Raw genomic sequence first — 17,646 nt, 5'->3', positions numbered from 1 at the left:
GATATAGAGATACTTATAGAATATTAATTAAAATTATTGATAGTCTTCTCATTTAATTGTGCATGTTATCTCTGTAGGTATTTTGGCGTTAATCCATTTGCAGTGGTATTTCACATAGAACCACATCACAATATTTCAGCATTTTGGTCTGTATGGTTTACAAATAATTTCGATTTTAGCATTATGCTAAATGATGTGTATGTGTCAAGGCAAACTAAGGATATTCTAAAGGTAATTTTTTTAAAATTTCTGGTCCCATAGTGCACTTTTCCTCAAATGGCCATCTCTATAATAGTGCTTTCATTCAGCTCAGTCATATCTCCTTTTCTTTCTGCAGTTTGTTCGTGTATATATATCTAGATTTTTATTCATTCGGTCTACATAAAATACTGATACCTTATCTGTGACTGGTATAAACTATGAACATTTATATGAAATAAATATTTATCGCTGTATCATAAAATAAATTTGGTGGGACGTACTAAACTGAATTTGAAATTTATTTTATGATACAGCGATAAATACTTGTTTCATATATATGTTCATAGTGCAAACACATCATATCGAACCAATGTGAAGCTCTACTGTGATTTGGGTATTGGGTGTTAATGAGTACAAGGCCTCTCAAAAGGTCTGCTAAGTAAACTAGAGTGATCCAGTTGGGGCCTTCCCAGTTTATTTTAGTATTTGGCAGCTGTGACATAAGCTGTTTATCTTCTTTATTCTGAACAGCTTCTAAAATGCCACTAAGCATCAGTGCACATTTTAGAAATTATCCTACTTGTGACTGAATTTGTGAGGCGCCAGTGAAATTGTAAGGATATTGAATGTTGAATTCATAATCAAATTTCACTGTGGGGCAATATATTTGAACAATGATTGATAATCTTCATACTCTTGGCTTTATGAAATATCTAGATATTGAAGGAAATGGTCTTGCAGCAGAGAGAAGTAGCAGGACAAACATCCTTGTTTGCTGTTTTATTTTCATATACACTAGGATTAGACTCAGAAGACATAAAACCAAGTAGTATTTGTACGTGTTTTTTTTACCAACTAAATCTGAGGTTTTTGCCATTAGGTTCTAAACTTCACGGGAGCCCTGATTCTACCTCCTGGCTGTTGGAATGTGTTTTCCTTGAAATATCACATACAGGAATCTGTAATAAATTTATTTTCCAGTATTTTTGTGACTACAAATGTTGGAGTGATATTTGAGATTCCACTACAGATTTATTCTGCTTTGTCTCAGGTACTGTATTGCTCTAAATTTATAAATACAGAATGCATTGAATAGTAATATTATTACAAAAGTGGTACTGTCTTCTACTTGCAATGTGTTGTCTATGAAATTATTCTCCATAACATATAAAGACAGGAAAACTCTTAATGAACTAATAAATAGGTCCCAGATGGCACTTTCATCTGGAGAAATATATGAATAAGATTTTTCTGGTCCCCTATTAATGTTTCGGATTTTAACTGAAATAGTTTCGCTTTTTTTAATGTATTGCCGTCTGTAGTCATAATGTTTGAGTAGGCCAGTCATATAAATTGTATCTTAAAAATTAAATAAATAGCTAATTGAAGCAGTGTTTCCTGAATCTGAATTAAGTAAGACCCAGGATTTTCTGAACCACTTTGTATTATTGTGACAGAAATTGAAAGCTTTAGGTCACAGGAGTCTACAATCTCTATTCTTCTTTCTAAAATTTAAAAAAACACCAAACGCATACATTTTAAAATTATGTCATTTAATTTGTGTTTTATTTGAATTTTAAAAATTCCCGAAACCACATAAAACATAAGAATGAACCATAGTGCAAACCGGCTTACATTTAAGAAATTTATTTTTCCAAGATAATTTTGCATAACCATTTGTTTTTCGATTATCTTTCAGCAAGGAGAGACTCATTTTGAAGCCATAGCACATCATGATATGTACTGTTCCTTAAGAATGTCAGACAAAGGTAAATGTAGAAAAAATAATGTTTTAATCTCTTATCTTATCAAGTAAAATACAACAGCTAGCATTCATTTCTTTGCAACACTATTTATTCTTTATAGATCTTAGCAATATTCTGTCATTGCTGCTTAACATTTTGTAGTACAGAGGTTTAGATTTTTTTGGCAACAGTAGGAAAATAGGGCAAGGCAGTACACCAGAGGAAAGGTAAGTTAGATGCCGCCTCCAGCATGAGAAAGAGAAATAATAACAAGGGTTGTTTTTTGCATAAGTCTCATGTAGTAGATAAAATTTGTTCTTTAATTTTTTCTAAAAATATAGATTCTTTGATAGTTTCCTAAAATGAGAAGATGATCAGAGAAGTATTAATTAAAATAATATTGTATAACACTGCAACTGTGTATTTTAATTTTCATTTTAGCAAACCTTCTCTGGGAAAGAAGTCTTTCTCTCGACAGCTCGACATGGAATGTGGATTCTGATCTTGCATATGAACTCCATGAAAAATGGCAAAAAATTAAGCAGAGTGAAATTTGCAGGTTTGCATAATAAATGCATATATATTCTTTTAGCAATTTTGTCTGCAGCTAGAGTTGTGGTTTATAATTAAATCTATGTATGTAGCAAAAATAGGCATAACTCAAATTAGGATGAAGAAAAAGTTTTCGGGCTCAATTATGGGTAAAATGCCAGCTATGGAGTGCAACTTAGCTTTTTTCTGACTTAAGCAGGGCATAGACCTAGGAGGAAGGGCTTGGAAGACAGTCTGGAAACAGGTTCCCAATTGGCAATTTTCTTTATCTCTCATTCCATTGTCATTTTGCTTGTTCAGCCATTATAAAACTTCATCTTCACCTCTTTTCTTCTTAAAAATATTATAAGCAGTGGGGTAAAACCACTGGCAAAAATCCAGGCTACTTGAGGCACCATCTCATTCCATTGGGACTGACCCGTCTCATCTGTGCTGGCAGAGGAGGCATGCTGCAGGCCCTGTCAGCCTGATTATTCTGGCTTGTGAGGTCCAGGTGAAGGTCCTTCTCTGACTTTGCGCTTGCCCTCTGGAACATCTTGCCCCTCGATGTGAGGTCGGTCCCAACCCTCAGGAGTTTTCGTAAGAGCCGACCTGGCTCTGCCATTCAACTTGGGGTCCCAATGGGGGCATCACATCAACCATGGAGGTGGCTGATCAATTAACATCCACCCACCCACCCCGTCTGTAATTGGATCATAGCATTTGCTTGTATTAATTTATGTATATTTTTAGTGTATATGTATATTTGCTTTCTAGGATTGTAAGCTGTCCAGAGTTACCCTGCGGGCGGCCAATAAATTTTATAAATAGATAAATATTTTTTAAAAAATAGAATTAATTTTACAAATATTTCCAACCAAAAGTATATAATTGATATTTATATAAAAACATTAAATTTATTGACCATTGTTTTATATGTATTATCTCAACAGAAGAAATCTTAGGGAAATTATTCAAGCTGCTTATCAAAAAAATCCTGAAGAAGAATCATCTGCATTATCTTTTCCCCATTTGGTGTCAGAAGCTGGTCTTACACTGAACTTCAGTGCAGCTGCACCAATGAATAGCATGGTGAGATTATATTATTATGATCTTGAAAAAAATTCTAATGTGTAGGTATTGCATCAATTTAAAAGAATTTTGACAACAACTGCTGTGTTGGAAAATTGTAGAACCAGGTTGAAGCCAATAATTTAGCTTAGCACATTGTATTATGTTATAATAAGTGGAAAGAAATTTTTTTGACATTTATAATCATATAAAGTATGCTAATTAAGTAGGGACGCAGTGGCTCAGGGGCTAGGACGTTGAGCTTGTCGATCGAAAGGTCGGCAGCTCAGTGGTTCAAATCCCTAGTGCTGCCGTGTAACGGGGTGAGCTCCCATTACTTGTCCCAGCTTTTTCCATGCGCCTTTGGCATTGAGTCATGCCAGCCACATGACTACGGAGACCTCTTCGGATAGCGCTGGCTCTTCGGCTTTGAAATGGAGATGAGCACCGCCCCCCTAGAGTCGGGAAGACTAGCACGTATGTGCGAGGGGAACCTTTACCTTTACCTTAATTATGTATAATTGTAAATATTTAAGGAAAACATTAAAATTTATAGACCATTGTTTTATATGTATTATCTCAACAGAAGAAATCTTAGGGAAATTATTCAAGCTGCTTATCAAAAAAATCCTGAAGAAGAATCATCTGCATTATCTTTTCCCCATTTGGTGTCAGAAGCTGGTCTTACACTGAACTTCAGTGCAGCTGCACCAATGAATAGCATGGTGAGATTATATTATTATGATCTTGAAAAAAATTCTAATGTGTAGGTATTGCATCAATTTAAAAGAATTTTGACAACAACTGCTGTGTTGGAAAATTGTAGAACCAGGTTGAAGCCAATAATTTAGCTTAGCACATTGTATTATGTTATAATAAGTGGAAAGAAATTTTTTTGACATTTATAATCATATAAAGTATGCTAATTAAGTAGGGACGCAGTGGCTCAGGGGCTAGGACGTTGAGCTTGTCGATCGAAAGGTCGGCAGCTCAGTGGTTCAAATCCCTAGTGCTGCCGTGTAACGGGGTGAGCTCCCATTACTTGTCCCAGCTTTTTCCATGCGCCTTTGGCATTGAGTCATGCCAGCCACATGACTACGGAGACCTCTTCGGATAGCGCTGGCTCTTCGGCTTTGAAATGGAGATGAGCACCGCCCCCCTAGAGTCGGGAAGACTAGCACGTATGTGCGAGGGGAACCTTTACCTTTACCTTAATTATGTATAATTGTAAATATTTAAGGAAAACATTAAAATTTATAGCACTCCAAAAGATGCCTCATAACTGTATATTAATAACTTGAATTCTTGTATTTTAATTATTTAGGTAAAATATTTTACGTTAAGAAATCCTTCATATTTCCCAGTTACGTTGCAACTCCTGCCTCTGTCCTTCTATCCTGATCCTCAAGCTCCACTGAATCTACTCAGCAAATGGTAATTAACATAGCTATTAAAGAATATGACTTTTCTTTTATTATCCCTAATTTAAACACTTACAAAGAATTCCATCTATATCTATGGTAGTAAATATGTGTAGTGGGAGGAATGTGATGATAGCCATTAGTCCTCTATTACTTTTATACCACTTGAGGTCACTCTGGAATAGAACCGATTATAAATAAATAAACTCTAAGTATATTAAGTTTATTAAAAAAAAGTGTTATATGTGAAAGCAATGAGAAAGCAGAAGAGACAGTATGCGTAGCTATGCATGCTTTAGGTCTTCTGTGCTCTTAATAAGTTCCCAATTCCAGTTGCTTTTCCTTCTGTGGAAAAGAGCATGCATGGAACATGCAGAAGTTGATAATAAATGATAGCAGATATGATCATCTATGTTTCTTTATTCGTTCAGTCCTTCTTTATTATTTTACAAAGCAGAAAACATATACAACACACTTCCTTACCCACAACAACCACCCTCTGAGTTAAGTTGGACTGAGAGAGAGTGAGAGTAACCCAGTGGTGGGATTCAAGTAATTTAACAACCGGTTCTCTGCCCTAATGATTTCTTCCAACAACCAGTTTGCCAAACTGCTCAGAAAGTTAACAACCGGTTCTCCCGAAATGGTGCGAACTGGCTGAATCCCCCCACTGGAGTAACCCAATGTCATCCAGCTGGCTTTTATGACTCAGGCAGGACTAGAACTCATAGTCTTCCACTTTCTAGCATAGTGCTTTAACTACTAGACCAAACTGGTTCTCATGATTTGCAGCAATAGGCTGGAAAAGTCAGGATAGTAGAGAAGCAGAATGACAGAAGTGGCATTGCAGTGATGCTTTTGTCTCTTGTCCATGCATCAGGATGCTTTTTCAATTAGACTTTTCTTTCAAAACAAAGTATTTGAGGTAAATAGAAACTTAAAGGAACTTGAGCTTTTTAGTTATTTCTGTGCCGTATTTTGTGTTTGGGGGTATAACTATTTTAATGCATTTTGATGCAGGTTTGGTGCAAATATACAATCTATTAATTATACAACAACTGAATTCAGATTGACAGAAGAGTATACTTACCGGGTAAGTTATGTCTTGTGTTAAAGTGATACATACAAAAATAGGGAATTTAAAAATAGATCTGCATTAAATACATTCTCTAGCAACTTACTTTTTTCAGAATGTGTTGTTTATATACACAAAAGGCACTCAACTATTCAGAGTTATTATTCGCTATGAAATATAGAATTAACTTTTACATGATGTACAATATTTATTCGTTTTTAAAAAAAGAAAAACTCATTGTCTCCATTGCAGGTTTTTAATTTTTATGGAACAATTAAATAATACAGGACAGGTCACAGAAAGATAAACTCTATCATTAGAGAGTATACATTAAAAGAGCGAAATTTAGTTAGAATATAGACTTTAATCAATCAGGATTAAAAAATGGAAGAAAAACTGGCTGTACCACTGAATAAAATAACCACCACAGGTAACTAATGACAAGAGTTAAAAAAAGGAAGTTTTTTTAAAGTGTTTTAGAAGATTGCTTCCAATGCAAATGAAGAGAGAAAACCTTGAAAAAAGATTCACTTACTAGTTTGTAGTCAGTTTTTATTTATTAGGGTTACCATATCTTAGTTGCTGGGTGATAGCAAAAAGATACAGAAAACTAGTTATTTGATGACATCTAATGGGTGTACAGATTTTTCCATCTAAAATATGGTCCTATTTCTGTATTTTCGGAGTATAAGATGCACCTTTTTCCCAACTAAAAGGGGGTGAAAATTTGGGTACGTCTTATACACTAATGTAGCCCCTCCTACCACTGGCCCCCACCCTTTGGCCTCTGCCTCCCAGCAATTTACCTCTTTGCAGCAAGCAGCAAGAAGAAACAGCCCATTTCAGCTTCAACACAGCCTAATTAGCACAAGTTGATTGTCCCCGATTCTCAGCTGTTTCAGGCTGTAGGGATTGCCATTGCTTATAGAATAGAATAGAATAGAATAGAATAGAATAGAATAGAATTGAATTGAATTGAATTGAATTGAATTTATTGGCCAAGTGTGATTGGACACACAAGGAATTTGTTTTGGTGCATATGCTCTCAGTGTACATAAAAGAAAAAGAAAAAAAAATCTTCATCAAAGGTACATTTACAACACAAATGATGGTCATAGGTTGCAATTTAACCCTTAATGATAACAACAAAAAGTTACAGTCATACAGTCATAAGTGGAAAGAGATTGGTGATGAAAACGATGAGAAGATTAATAGTAGTGTAGATTTAGTAAATAGTTTGACAGTGTTGAGGGAATTATTTGTTTAGCAGAGTGATGGCCTTCGGGAAAAAACTGTTCTTGTGTCTAGTTGTTCTGGTGCAATACTCTATAGCGTCGTTTTGATGGTAGGAGTTGAAACAGTTTATGTTCAGGATGTGAGGGATCTGTAAATATTTTCACGGCCCTCTTCTTGATTCGTGCAGTATACAGGTCCTCAATGGAAGGCAGGTTGGTAGCAATTATTTTTTCTGCAGTTCTAATTATCCTCGGACGTCTGTGTCTTTCTTGTTTGGTTGCAGAACCAAACCCGACAGTTACAGAGGTGCAAATGACAGACTCAATAATTCCTCTGTAGAACTGGATCAGTAGCTCCTTGGGCAGTTTGAGCTTTTTGAGTTGGTGCAGAAAGAACAGTCTTTGTTGTCCTTTTTTGATGATGTTTTTGATGTTAATTGTCCATTTTAGATCTTGCGATATGATAGAACCTAGAAATTTGAAGGTTTCTACTGTTGATACTGTGTTGCCAAGTATTGTGAGAGGTAGAAGTATGGAAGGGTTTCTCCTAAAGTCTACCACCATTTCTACAGTTTTGAGTGTGTTCAGTTCCAGATTGTTACGGTCGCACCACAAGGCTAGTTGTTCGACCTCACGTCTATATGTGGATTCGTCATTGTCTCAAATGAGACCAATTACTGTTGTGTCATCTGCGAACTTCAGTAGTTTAACAGATGGATCGTTGGAGATGCAGTCATTGGTATACAGAGAGAAGTGGGGAGAGCACACAGCCTTGGGGGGGTCCCTGTGCTAATTGCACAGGTATCTGAAGTGATCCCGCATAGCTTTACCTGCTGCTTCCTGTTAGTTAGGAAGCTTGTGATCCACTTACAAGTCTGTTCAGGTACTTGTAGCTGGTTTAGCTTAGTTAGAAGAGTGTCTGGAATTATGGTATTGAATGCTGAACTAAAGTCTACAAAGAAGACCCTTACATAGGTCTTTGGAGATTCAAGATGTTGTAAGATGTAGTGCAGAGCCATATTAACAGCATCATCTGTTGATCTATTTGCTCGGTATGCAAATTGCAAGGGGTCTAACAGCGGATCCGTGATGGTTTACAAGTAGGAAAGCACTAGCCTTTCAAAGGCTTTCATGACTACAGATGTTAAAGCAGCTGGTCTGTAGTCATTCAGTTCCTTGATAGTGGACTTCTTCGGCACTGGGATGATGGTAGAGCATTTGAAGCATTTATTGCTACGCTGGCCTCTTCTGCTTGCTGCAAGGAAGTAAATTGCTGGGAGCAGATTTTTTTTTCTTGTGCTAATCAAGCTATGCTGAAAACGAAAATGAAAGTAAAGCAGGCTGTTTGCTGTTTGCTACAAGGAGGCAAAATTGCTGGGAGGCAGAGGCAGATTTCTTTTTCTTGTTTTCCTCACCAAAAAAGGTAGGTGCGTGTTAAAGTCCGGTGCGTCTTTAATCTGTATCCAGTCTATTAATTTGGTACACATGTTCTGTTGTCCTGATATTTCAGGTTTTAAGGATGTTTATTCTGTGCATTGCCTAAGCTTTTGTTTATGCAGGAAGTAATACTGTAGGGTAAAAAGAAGATCCCTTAATAATGTTAAATTTATTTATGTATTGTATCAATTTATATAGTCTTCCATGTCATAATTATGAATCTGAGTGGCAAACTGTTTCTTGATTTGTTGCTAAAAGTAACACATTGAGTCTTCATCTCAGTAACATTCATTTCTTAGTAAAGAATTTGAAAAATAATTATTTTTTTGCATCAGAATATTTTGTTGATCTTATTAACCTTATCTAATCTTATTAATTTAACTTATTAAAGGTGCTCTTTACAAATCAATGCTAAGTGATGCCAAAAAGTACAAATATAAATAATATGTTATTATTTTTATTTTACTTGTGGTGTGAACCACAGGAAGGCCATGATTATCGCAGGTCTAGTTCTGAGACGCTTCATTTGAAATTGCAGCCTCTAGAAATGAAGAGAGTTGGTGTTGTCTTTACACCTCTTGACTACAGGAGAGTAACTTCCCTTATATTAGTCAGGTAGGTCTACTTTTTACTTAGAGTGAAACTAAAAAGTTCATTGCAGATTTTTTAAAACGCTTCACATTTTAAATGATATGAGGTGATGTAAACTAGTGATTGTCAATCTTTCCATCTCCATGGACCGGCAGCGGCGGTGGAGAGGTGGGGATGATTTCACGTGCACTTGTCTGTGGCTTGTGTGACCCAGTTCCCCATGGGCTGTAGATTGGGTCTGGGGAATGGACCGGGGGTTGGGGACCCCTCTTGTAAACACTATAGTTTATAGAGTTCATATGTATAATTTATATATATATATACGTGTGTGTGTGTGTGTGTGTGTGTGTGTGTGTGTGTGTGTGTGTGTAGGTCTTTGGTTGTTCGGGTTTTCTCCCGTTCAAAATTGGAAGTGTCTTGGCGACGTTTCGACAAAGTCTCATTCGTCATCTTCAGGCTTCAGCATATGAATATTTTATGTTATATGCCTCCAGTAGTCCGTTTCATGCACAGAAATATAATGCTCTTAACTTTCCATAATTGAAAACATATTTTTTCCATCATTAAAGCCAGTGTTAATTCAAGGTGTTCCTATCCATGAGGTCTTCAGGATAAGTTAATTCATTAGGATAAGTTAATTCATTATTAATACGTTAGGAAAAGGAATTACCACTGTATGTTTCCAACTTTTTGCTTTGACATATATTGCACATATTGTATTCTGTTGGGTGATTTGTGATGGTGCTAATATTTTTTTGTTAAATTTAACTTTGCCTTGATTTATTGCAGGAATAATTTGACAATTCTGGATATGGTTCATGTTGAAGGCATTGGAGCAAGAGAATTATTGAAAGTAGGGGGAAGGTTACCTGGGGCTGGCGGATCTCTTCGATTTAAGGTGCCAGAGTCAACCCTTATGGACTGCAGAAGACGTGAGTACAAAATTTGTCTGTTGGTAAGGGATTGAATGGGATTAGTTTCCAGTGTACAGATATGTATGGTTAAAAGAAAGGTGTAGAGACTAGGTTCATAATATGCATGTATGTTTATTCACATATCTCTGATTCCTGTTGTGGCTATTTATGATCATAAATATGTGTGCCATAAGTACATGGATGATATATAATGTAGTACTGATTGTTTTATTTTTGCATTAATACAGGGAAAACGTTGAAGGGGTATTGCATATCACTGTTATTCCCACCTAACTCTCTTGCCTTGCATATAAATGAATGTATCATAGCAGCATTATCAGAAGATTTGTTAGCATTATAGAACATTGAGATAGTCTGCTATAAAAATAACAATATATCAATTTTATGATTTTCAGAACTGAAAGATGGCAAGCATATTCTGTCTATCACAAAGAACTTTAAAGTCGAGAACATTGGTCATCTTCCTATTACTATAATGTCTATGAAAATTAATGGGTACAGTTGTCAAGGATATGGGTTTGAAGTACTTGACTGCAGGGAATTGTTTTTGCCACCAAATTCTTCACGCGACATTAGCATTGTGTAAGCATTTGTGCTTTTATTGATAAACTTATTGTTTCTTTCAATTGTCTTTAATTATCGATAATGAGCAGAACATTCATTCCGTAAAACATTTTCATAGAAAATATTATAATTCCCAAATTCTTTCTAGTAAAGATTTTAACAAAATTTTACTTCAGTAACATAGTCTGTAACTTGCAACATTATTTTAGATGTTGAGATCTTCTAACAAGACATAGTTTGCTTTGCTGGCTGCTTAAATCATTATTTATGGGAGATTTTTTGTCATAGTTACCTGTAATAATAATAATGCTCTAAAAAGAAAAGTTCCATAGGCTAGTTCAAATCTGTGAGTGTTTTAGCCTTCTTCATTCAATCTTCTGGCAAAGGCATTTCTTGTTACGGTATTCTTTCCTGAACTGTTTTGCATTTCACAGTTGCTGATATTAGATAAGGGAGAGGTTGAAAGAGACTGCAACAAATATATTAGAATAATATGCATTCAAAGCATTTCTCAATCTGTATTGGAATGATTATACACCTTTTCACTATTCTTATTTCTGCTAAAAATGGAAAATATTTCTGGTAGAATCCTGTTACCCAGGCATTTACTACTTTCTTACGTTCATGTCAATGTTGGTGATGCTTTGGTACCACTCCTGACTAGAGCAGTTAATGAGGCCATCATGTGGCCATATAGCTTCAGAATGTCTCCTCCTCAGCAGAACAGTTTGTTGATAGTTTTAAGTCTATGCGTATATGTGTGTTTGGAGGGAGGGAGAGGGAAGGGGAGAGAAGGAGTGCCTTCATGAAAGTACAGTATGCTTCCATAACAGAAAAACTGATCTTCACCATCTTCTTGCTCTTACCACTGACAAGGCGTATTCAGCCTGGTCTTCCGCGAGGCAGCTGCTGACCACATGAGACCTTCTTCCCAGTTCTCACAAGGAAACTGCCATGTATGACCTTGGCAAGAAAGCCTTGCATACCTCTTCAGCAGTGGGAGCAAAAAGATAATAAAGGTCAGCTGGGTGGCAGAGCACCCCAGTAGAAGCGTTAGGCTTCAGGGATAGAAAGGATAGGCAGGTGAAGGGAGTTGCAGCATGCCTAAAGTTATAAGTGCAGGTGGTCTGCCAAGCACCTGAATTTTGAACACATGACTACTGTATCTTAGAGCAGGGGTCTCCAACCGTGGCAACTTTAAGACTTGTGGACTTCAACTCCCAGAATACCTCAGCCAGCAAAGCTGGCTGAGGAATTCTGGAGTTAAAGTCCACAAGTCTTAAAGTTGTCAAGGTTGGAGACCCCTGTCTTAGAGGACTAGGGGTAAGTACCACTCAATCAGTGCTACCTTAACTTTGAATGGTTGGAATTTGAGGACTACCCATAATGATCTTGTTCCCAGCAAAAGCAACTATGAAAGAACTATTTTATAAAAAGGCTCTTGATTCATTGTCTTGATTTCTTTTTCTGGTGCAGTTTTACTCCAGATTTTACATCATCTTGGGTTATTCGTGAGCTGACTCTGGTTACTGCTGCTGGCATTGAGTTTCACTTTACGCTCAACGTGACCCTTCCTCACCATCTTTTACCCATATGTGCAGATGTGGTACCAGGACCCAGTTGGGAAGAGTCATTCTGGAGGCTCACAGTACTCTTTGTAAGGTAAAGCAGAATCTCAGGATGCCTTCAATGGGGTCCTAAGGAGAAATAAACTCAGTAATCATACAGGAATAATTGTTAAATTATTTTAACAGATGTGGATTTTTTAAATCAACTGCCACTAATATTTTCCTCTGGTCAATTTTTAAATCTCATTATAAAAGAGGATGAATATTGATGAATACAGAATTCTTACAAATACTCATACAGATAGTTGGTCTCTACAAAATTGCTTGGTGTTGTGACCCAGACCCAAGCAGTTATTAACAAACTCAATCCGTGATAAAATAAACTTTATTCGAACAGTTGGGAATTAGTTCATTCCCAGCGTCATTCAAACTAAAACAAAGGCCTCCCAAACACAAATTCTTCAGTTATCACAAACCTGAGTCCAATTAGGCAAACTGCCAAAGGCCCTTCCTGATAAATGTCCAGAAGTCACAAAAACACGAAGCAGAGGACGCAGCTACAACGTTGTTTTCCAGCAAACTGAAACACTGGTGCTGGTCTGTTATTAAGCCTTATGGGAGGGGCCAATCATCTCTTGGCCCTACTCCCGAGTTGCCCTCTCTGCTTGAGCTGCTCTTGTGTTTTGGCAGCTCTTCTCATGCGTGCATTAGGAACAGGCTCCTCCAGTTCCTCTTCCTCACTATTATCAGTCTCTGGAGGCTCTGGAGCCCACACCTCACTTCCCGATGGCCCTGGCCTCACCTCAGCCTCATTGCTGTCCGACTCTGTTGCCAACACCATAGGTTGCTGATGGACCACAACATTTGGTGTCTATCAGGCATTGAAGAACATATATTAGAGAACATTATCAGGAAGAGGATAATCTCAGCTGTAAAACAGAAAATAAAATATGTGAAGGTGCTGCTAGTCTGACAGCCCATTTACTCTGGTGGAGAAAAATACTACATCCCACATACTGTTCCTTAGTGGGTTTTGCATCATACTAGGCTCAGTAAATTCTGGAATCTGTCAGGATCCTAGATGACTTTAAAATACTGTTGATAGAATACATGCCATGCAATTTTACATATTGAACCACACATACCACAGAAAGTTTAGGATATGGCTTCAGTTTTGTTTTTCACATCACCTTTTTCAAATACAAACATCTTAATCTCTTAATCATCTTCTTTTTCTTAATTTCTATTAATATCTTATTCAATTTCAATTTCATTTGAAGTTCCATATCTTAATCCCTTCTAAATACATAATAAGATCATATTAACCCTTCTACCATTCTTTTTGTATTGCACAATTATCATAATTGAGTTTTTACAATACTGATATTAATACAGTTCATTTGATTCTATAAGTGTATAGCATATTTCCTTTCCTCCTTTCTCTTGTTTTTTTCCATTCTACCATTTGTATTACACAATATAGTTCATATTACACTCACAAATATTAATAATAATACAGTTCACTTATAACTATAGGTATATATCATATTACCCTTCCTACTTTCCATTAATTACTCCTTTAACCGTTTTCTCTTGGTCTATCCAGCAATCCACCTCTTAAAATTTTCCTCCCTTTATCCCATTCTCTCATTTTCTTATTTTCTTTTTTCTTTTTATAGTTATTATGTCTTTTCTTCTGTATCCTTCCTTTGACTTTTAAATCCTTTACTCGTCTAGTTTGCCCTAAGTTCCCATCCGATCTATTCCCCTTTTCTCCTCTCACTTTTCTTATTTCCCCACTGTTGATCTCAGTGTAATCATTAAACTTTTTTGTGCCTAATCCTTTCCCCTTTTCTTTTCTCTTTTGTTTTCGGTAAAATGGTAAAATGATTAATAAGGAAATAAGAAATGATAAATTGGTCCACCATAGAAAATAATTGACATTAAGAAATGTGAAATATTACGCTATAATGATAATAAAAAAAAGAAACTAAGGATGGAAAGGACTATGTTTAAATTAAAGGGTTTCAATAGAAAAAGGAAATAAGAGGAAACAAATTGATGATAATTTACAAATGTGATTTTGAGAAATATATATGATAAGTGGAGATATAAGATAATGAAATGAAATAAGATTAAGATTGGAGATTAGGATGGATGGCAATATTGATTATAAATTAAATATTAAGTAGAGATTAAAAATAAAAGTGAATAATATGGCAGAAATTGAAATTTATAAATTACATTTGAGAAGTACTTATGTTATAAGCTGTAAATTTTGACTTAGTCAATATTCAGAAAAAATGCACTGTTTATGTTTTAAAAAAATAAAAAAAAATTACCAAAAAAAGTTTAGGATATGGCAACTTGTATAATAGTAGTCATTCTTTGGCTATAACTTCTTGGTGCCTTCAAATGTGTTTTATTAAATTGAGATTAAATTGACTTTAATTTTTGCACATTTTGCATTACTGTTTCTATATGTGTGTTTGCACTTGCAGTTTGTCCTTATTTGGTGTGATCTTGATAGCTTTCCAGCAAGCACAGTACATTCTAACAGAATTCATGAAGTCAAGACAGCGGTCAAATCATAATTCTATACTGCAAAACAACAATTCTGTGGATATCATCAGTTCTGAAACTTACAAGTAATGCATTTTACCTTTCTATATATAAAATTCTTGGAAACGTTATTTAAAAATTATAGATTGTGTATAGATTGGTATTTCTAAGATCTTGGAATGACTGCTGTTTTATACTAAGAAGACAAGTTACTGTCTTAAAAGTATGCATAAAATATACATAATCTAGATTTTCATATTTTCATATCAGAGTATATTTGCTACTTTGCAGTATCTCTCCAGTGGAAGAGGGGCAAAAATCTAGGCAAGATGGAGGTCATATAAGTTTAATAGATAAATAAAATAAAAAAATGAATATTCTTGTTATGACATCTATTAAGGGAGCCAGGAAATATAAAACTGAAGGACATAGAAAATACAGAAATCCTTTTAGATCAACTTGATTTCAAAGTTTCATGCTTGGTTCCATGTTTACAACTTTTTTACTTCATTGTTTTTGGCAGTTGTGTAGAAACCATGCAATCTTTTTTTATAGTAAGTCTTATAATTTTATCTTAAAATCAGGAGTAGCTGCAGAGCGTTTACTGAGACTTACAGTTCTTCTGATAAAGGAAAAGGAAAAGGATCCCTTTTGGTGGGCACTGCAACCAGCCGTAGCCAGAATGCTGCCAAGAGGAGTCCTGCAACATACAGTCATTCTCAGAAGAAACATAAATGTTCTGTATACTATGGTAAACAAAAATCAAGCACAACAACTAGCAGCAACATTCTGACAACAGATGATAAGCCGAACCAGTCAATTGAAAACCCTATTTCAGCACCAAAGGAAGACATTTGTACTGTTAATGAAAACTGGCTGAGCTTGAAATATGCAAATAGCGTAAACATGAACCTGCAAAAGAACTTAACACATCCAGGGACCTTTGTAGATAAAGACGAAAGTGCATTGAAAAGTGCAACACTTATGAAAAACATTTCTTCAGATTGCAGTTTGAAGGAGGGCCTTCAAACAAATATGTTTCCTAAGGAAACGAATCTTAAGTCTTCAGAAAATTTAGCTGAACTCAAAGAACCTGAGTTATGTCCTTCAAAGTCATCAAAGAAATTGTCTGAAAGTCGCTTTCCAAGACCTCAACAACAATCAGAATTTCAAGAGAGTTCAAGGAAAAATGGAGGTAAAGGTGTTGTTTTGAATAAAGTCAAAAGAGAAATATGCATCTCAGAAAATTGTTTTTGTTAACTTCTAGAATTTTGAAAATAATGCTAGAATTATAGCCATAGAAGCTGGACTGTCAAATATTTTAGCAATCATTATATTGCAACCTCAAGCATTTTAATCCTTTTAAAAAGTGGCTTTTAATTGGATTTTTAGCATTTAACAATTAGGAAAGACATACAGATATGAGACAATGGCTGCAATTTTAGGCATATTTACTAGGATTAAGATGAATTGTAAATGAGGAAATTCCTTCAGAGTAAATTTTAAAGTGATTGAAATACAAGCATAGTTTTCTTCACCTTTATTTTGCTTTCCAGAAAGAAAAGGGTTTTTCCAATGTTTTATTTATCCAGTCAGACCCAAATATTTTTCTAAAGTATCTCATAAAAGAATATTTTCAGTTAAGAAATTGAGAATTTTTAAATCCAATCTAACATGACACTAACCTTTACTGTAAATTTCAAGTAATAAACTTCCATAATTTTTCGTGGTTTATTAGCGGTTATTACAAAGTACATGTCTCTCTATTGTTTAAGGGAATGGTCAGCAAGTGCCTCTCAGAAATGAAACAGGAAATTGTGAGACGTTGCAAAAACAGGCTAGTGACCAGCTTTCCACAGAAAAGTTAGAGAATAAAGGACTTAAAGATGAATTACTGTATTCTGGAAAACGGGAATTGATTTCTGCTGAGGTTTGTATTTTATATATCTTCTTTGCAATATTTACTTTAAAAAAACACACAATATAATAGATCAGAGGTCTGGGTTAAATATAATCCAGTTTGTGGAAAGTTTTATCAGAGCTAATAAAAGCCCAGTGAGTTCAACAAGATGAACTTTATATTTCTTTTCTTGTTTCATACTTTTTAAGAATTGTCTGTCAGTATGCCCCATGCACTATGTGTGTGTTACAGCAATTGGAATTAGTAGCAATAAAGTACAAGCAATATAAACAATCGTTAAAAAGAATAAACACTTTCAAAATATGAAGATTGGTTGAAGTGGGTTAATGAGCTCCATTTTTACAAATTAAAAAGTTTAAATGATTTAATTAAAAAGAATTGTTTCAAAGCTTTGCATAGTCTCTTAGATGCTGCATAGCCTATATGAGATTACTTATGTTGTTCGATTCACTTTAGATTTACAATTTTGTGAACTAACACCATAACAAAAACATGCGTGCATGAAACTTACCTTTAATTTTCTCTTTGATTAACCCTGGCTGCATCTATATAATACAAAGCTGAAATAACTTTTCAGAAAATTTTGAACCTCACTGGAACAGCAATAACAGTGAGTGAGCGAGCGAGTGAATGAGTGAGTAAGTGGAAAAAAAAAGAAAAGAAGAAAGAAAGAAAGTCGGAAGGAGCATTTATAGTAGGTCTGCTAATAGTGATACTGACCTGGTTTTTGTCAGTCAGAATTGTACTACTAATTCTTCCTCCCATTCCAGCCTTTTCTAACTCAAAACA

General features: G+C 35.3%; 1 protein-coding gene across 1 annotated transcript in view; it reads left to right on the top strand.

Moving 5' to 3' along the window:
• TMEM131L (transmembrane 131 like) overlaps nucleotides 1-17,646 on the top strand; it is a 73,124-nt gene that overhangs the window by 44,011 nt on the left and 11,467 nt on the right. The window contains exons 13-26 of the mRNA XM_058192613.1: nucleotides 78-231; nucleotides 1,082-1,252; nucleotides 1,901-1,970; nucleotides 2,388-2,505; nucleotides 3,431-3,569; nucleotides 4,873-4,982; nucleotides 5,990-6,062; nucleotides 9,201-9,331; nucleotides 10,097-10,239; nucleotides 10,638-10,824; nucleotides 12,283-12,468; nucleotides 14,876-15,022; nucleotides 15,521-16,131; nucleotides 16,712-16,866. Coding sequence (XP_058048596.1) covers nucleotides 78-231; nucleotides 1,082-1,252; nucleotides 1,901-1,970; nucleotides 2,388-2,505; nucleotides 3,431-3,569; nucleotides 4,873-4,982; nucleotides 5,990-6,062; nucleotides 9,201-9,331; nucleotides 10,097-10,239; nucleotides 10,638-10,824; nucleotides 12,283-12,468; nucleotides 14,876-15,022; nucleotides 15,521-16,131; nucleotides 16,712-16,866 — 2,395 coding nt within the window. The remainder of the gene's footprint in view (nucleotides 1-77; nucleotides 232-1,081; nucleotides 1,253-1,900; nucleotides 1,971-2,387; nucleotides 2,506-3,430; nucleotides 3,570-4,872; nucleotides 4,983-5,989; nucleotides 6,063-9,200; nucleotides 9,332-10,096; nucleotides 10,240-10,637; nucleotides 10,825-12,282; nucleotides 12,469-14,875; nucleotides 15,023-15,520; nucleotides 16,132-16,711; nucleotides 16,867-17,646) is intronic.

The sequence above is a fragment of the Ahaetulla prasina genome, chromosome 8, assembly GCF_028640845.1.
Source record: "Ahaetulla prasina isolate Xishuangbanna chromosome 8, ASM2864084v1, whole genome shotgun sequence".
NCBI classification, from domain to species: domain Eukaryota; kingdom Metazoa; phylum Chordata; class Lepidosauria; order Squamata; family Colubridae; genus Ahaetulla; species Ahaetulla prasina.
This window is presented reverse-complemented; position numbering and strand designations above follow the sequence as displayed.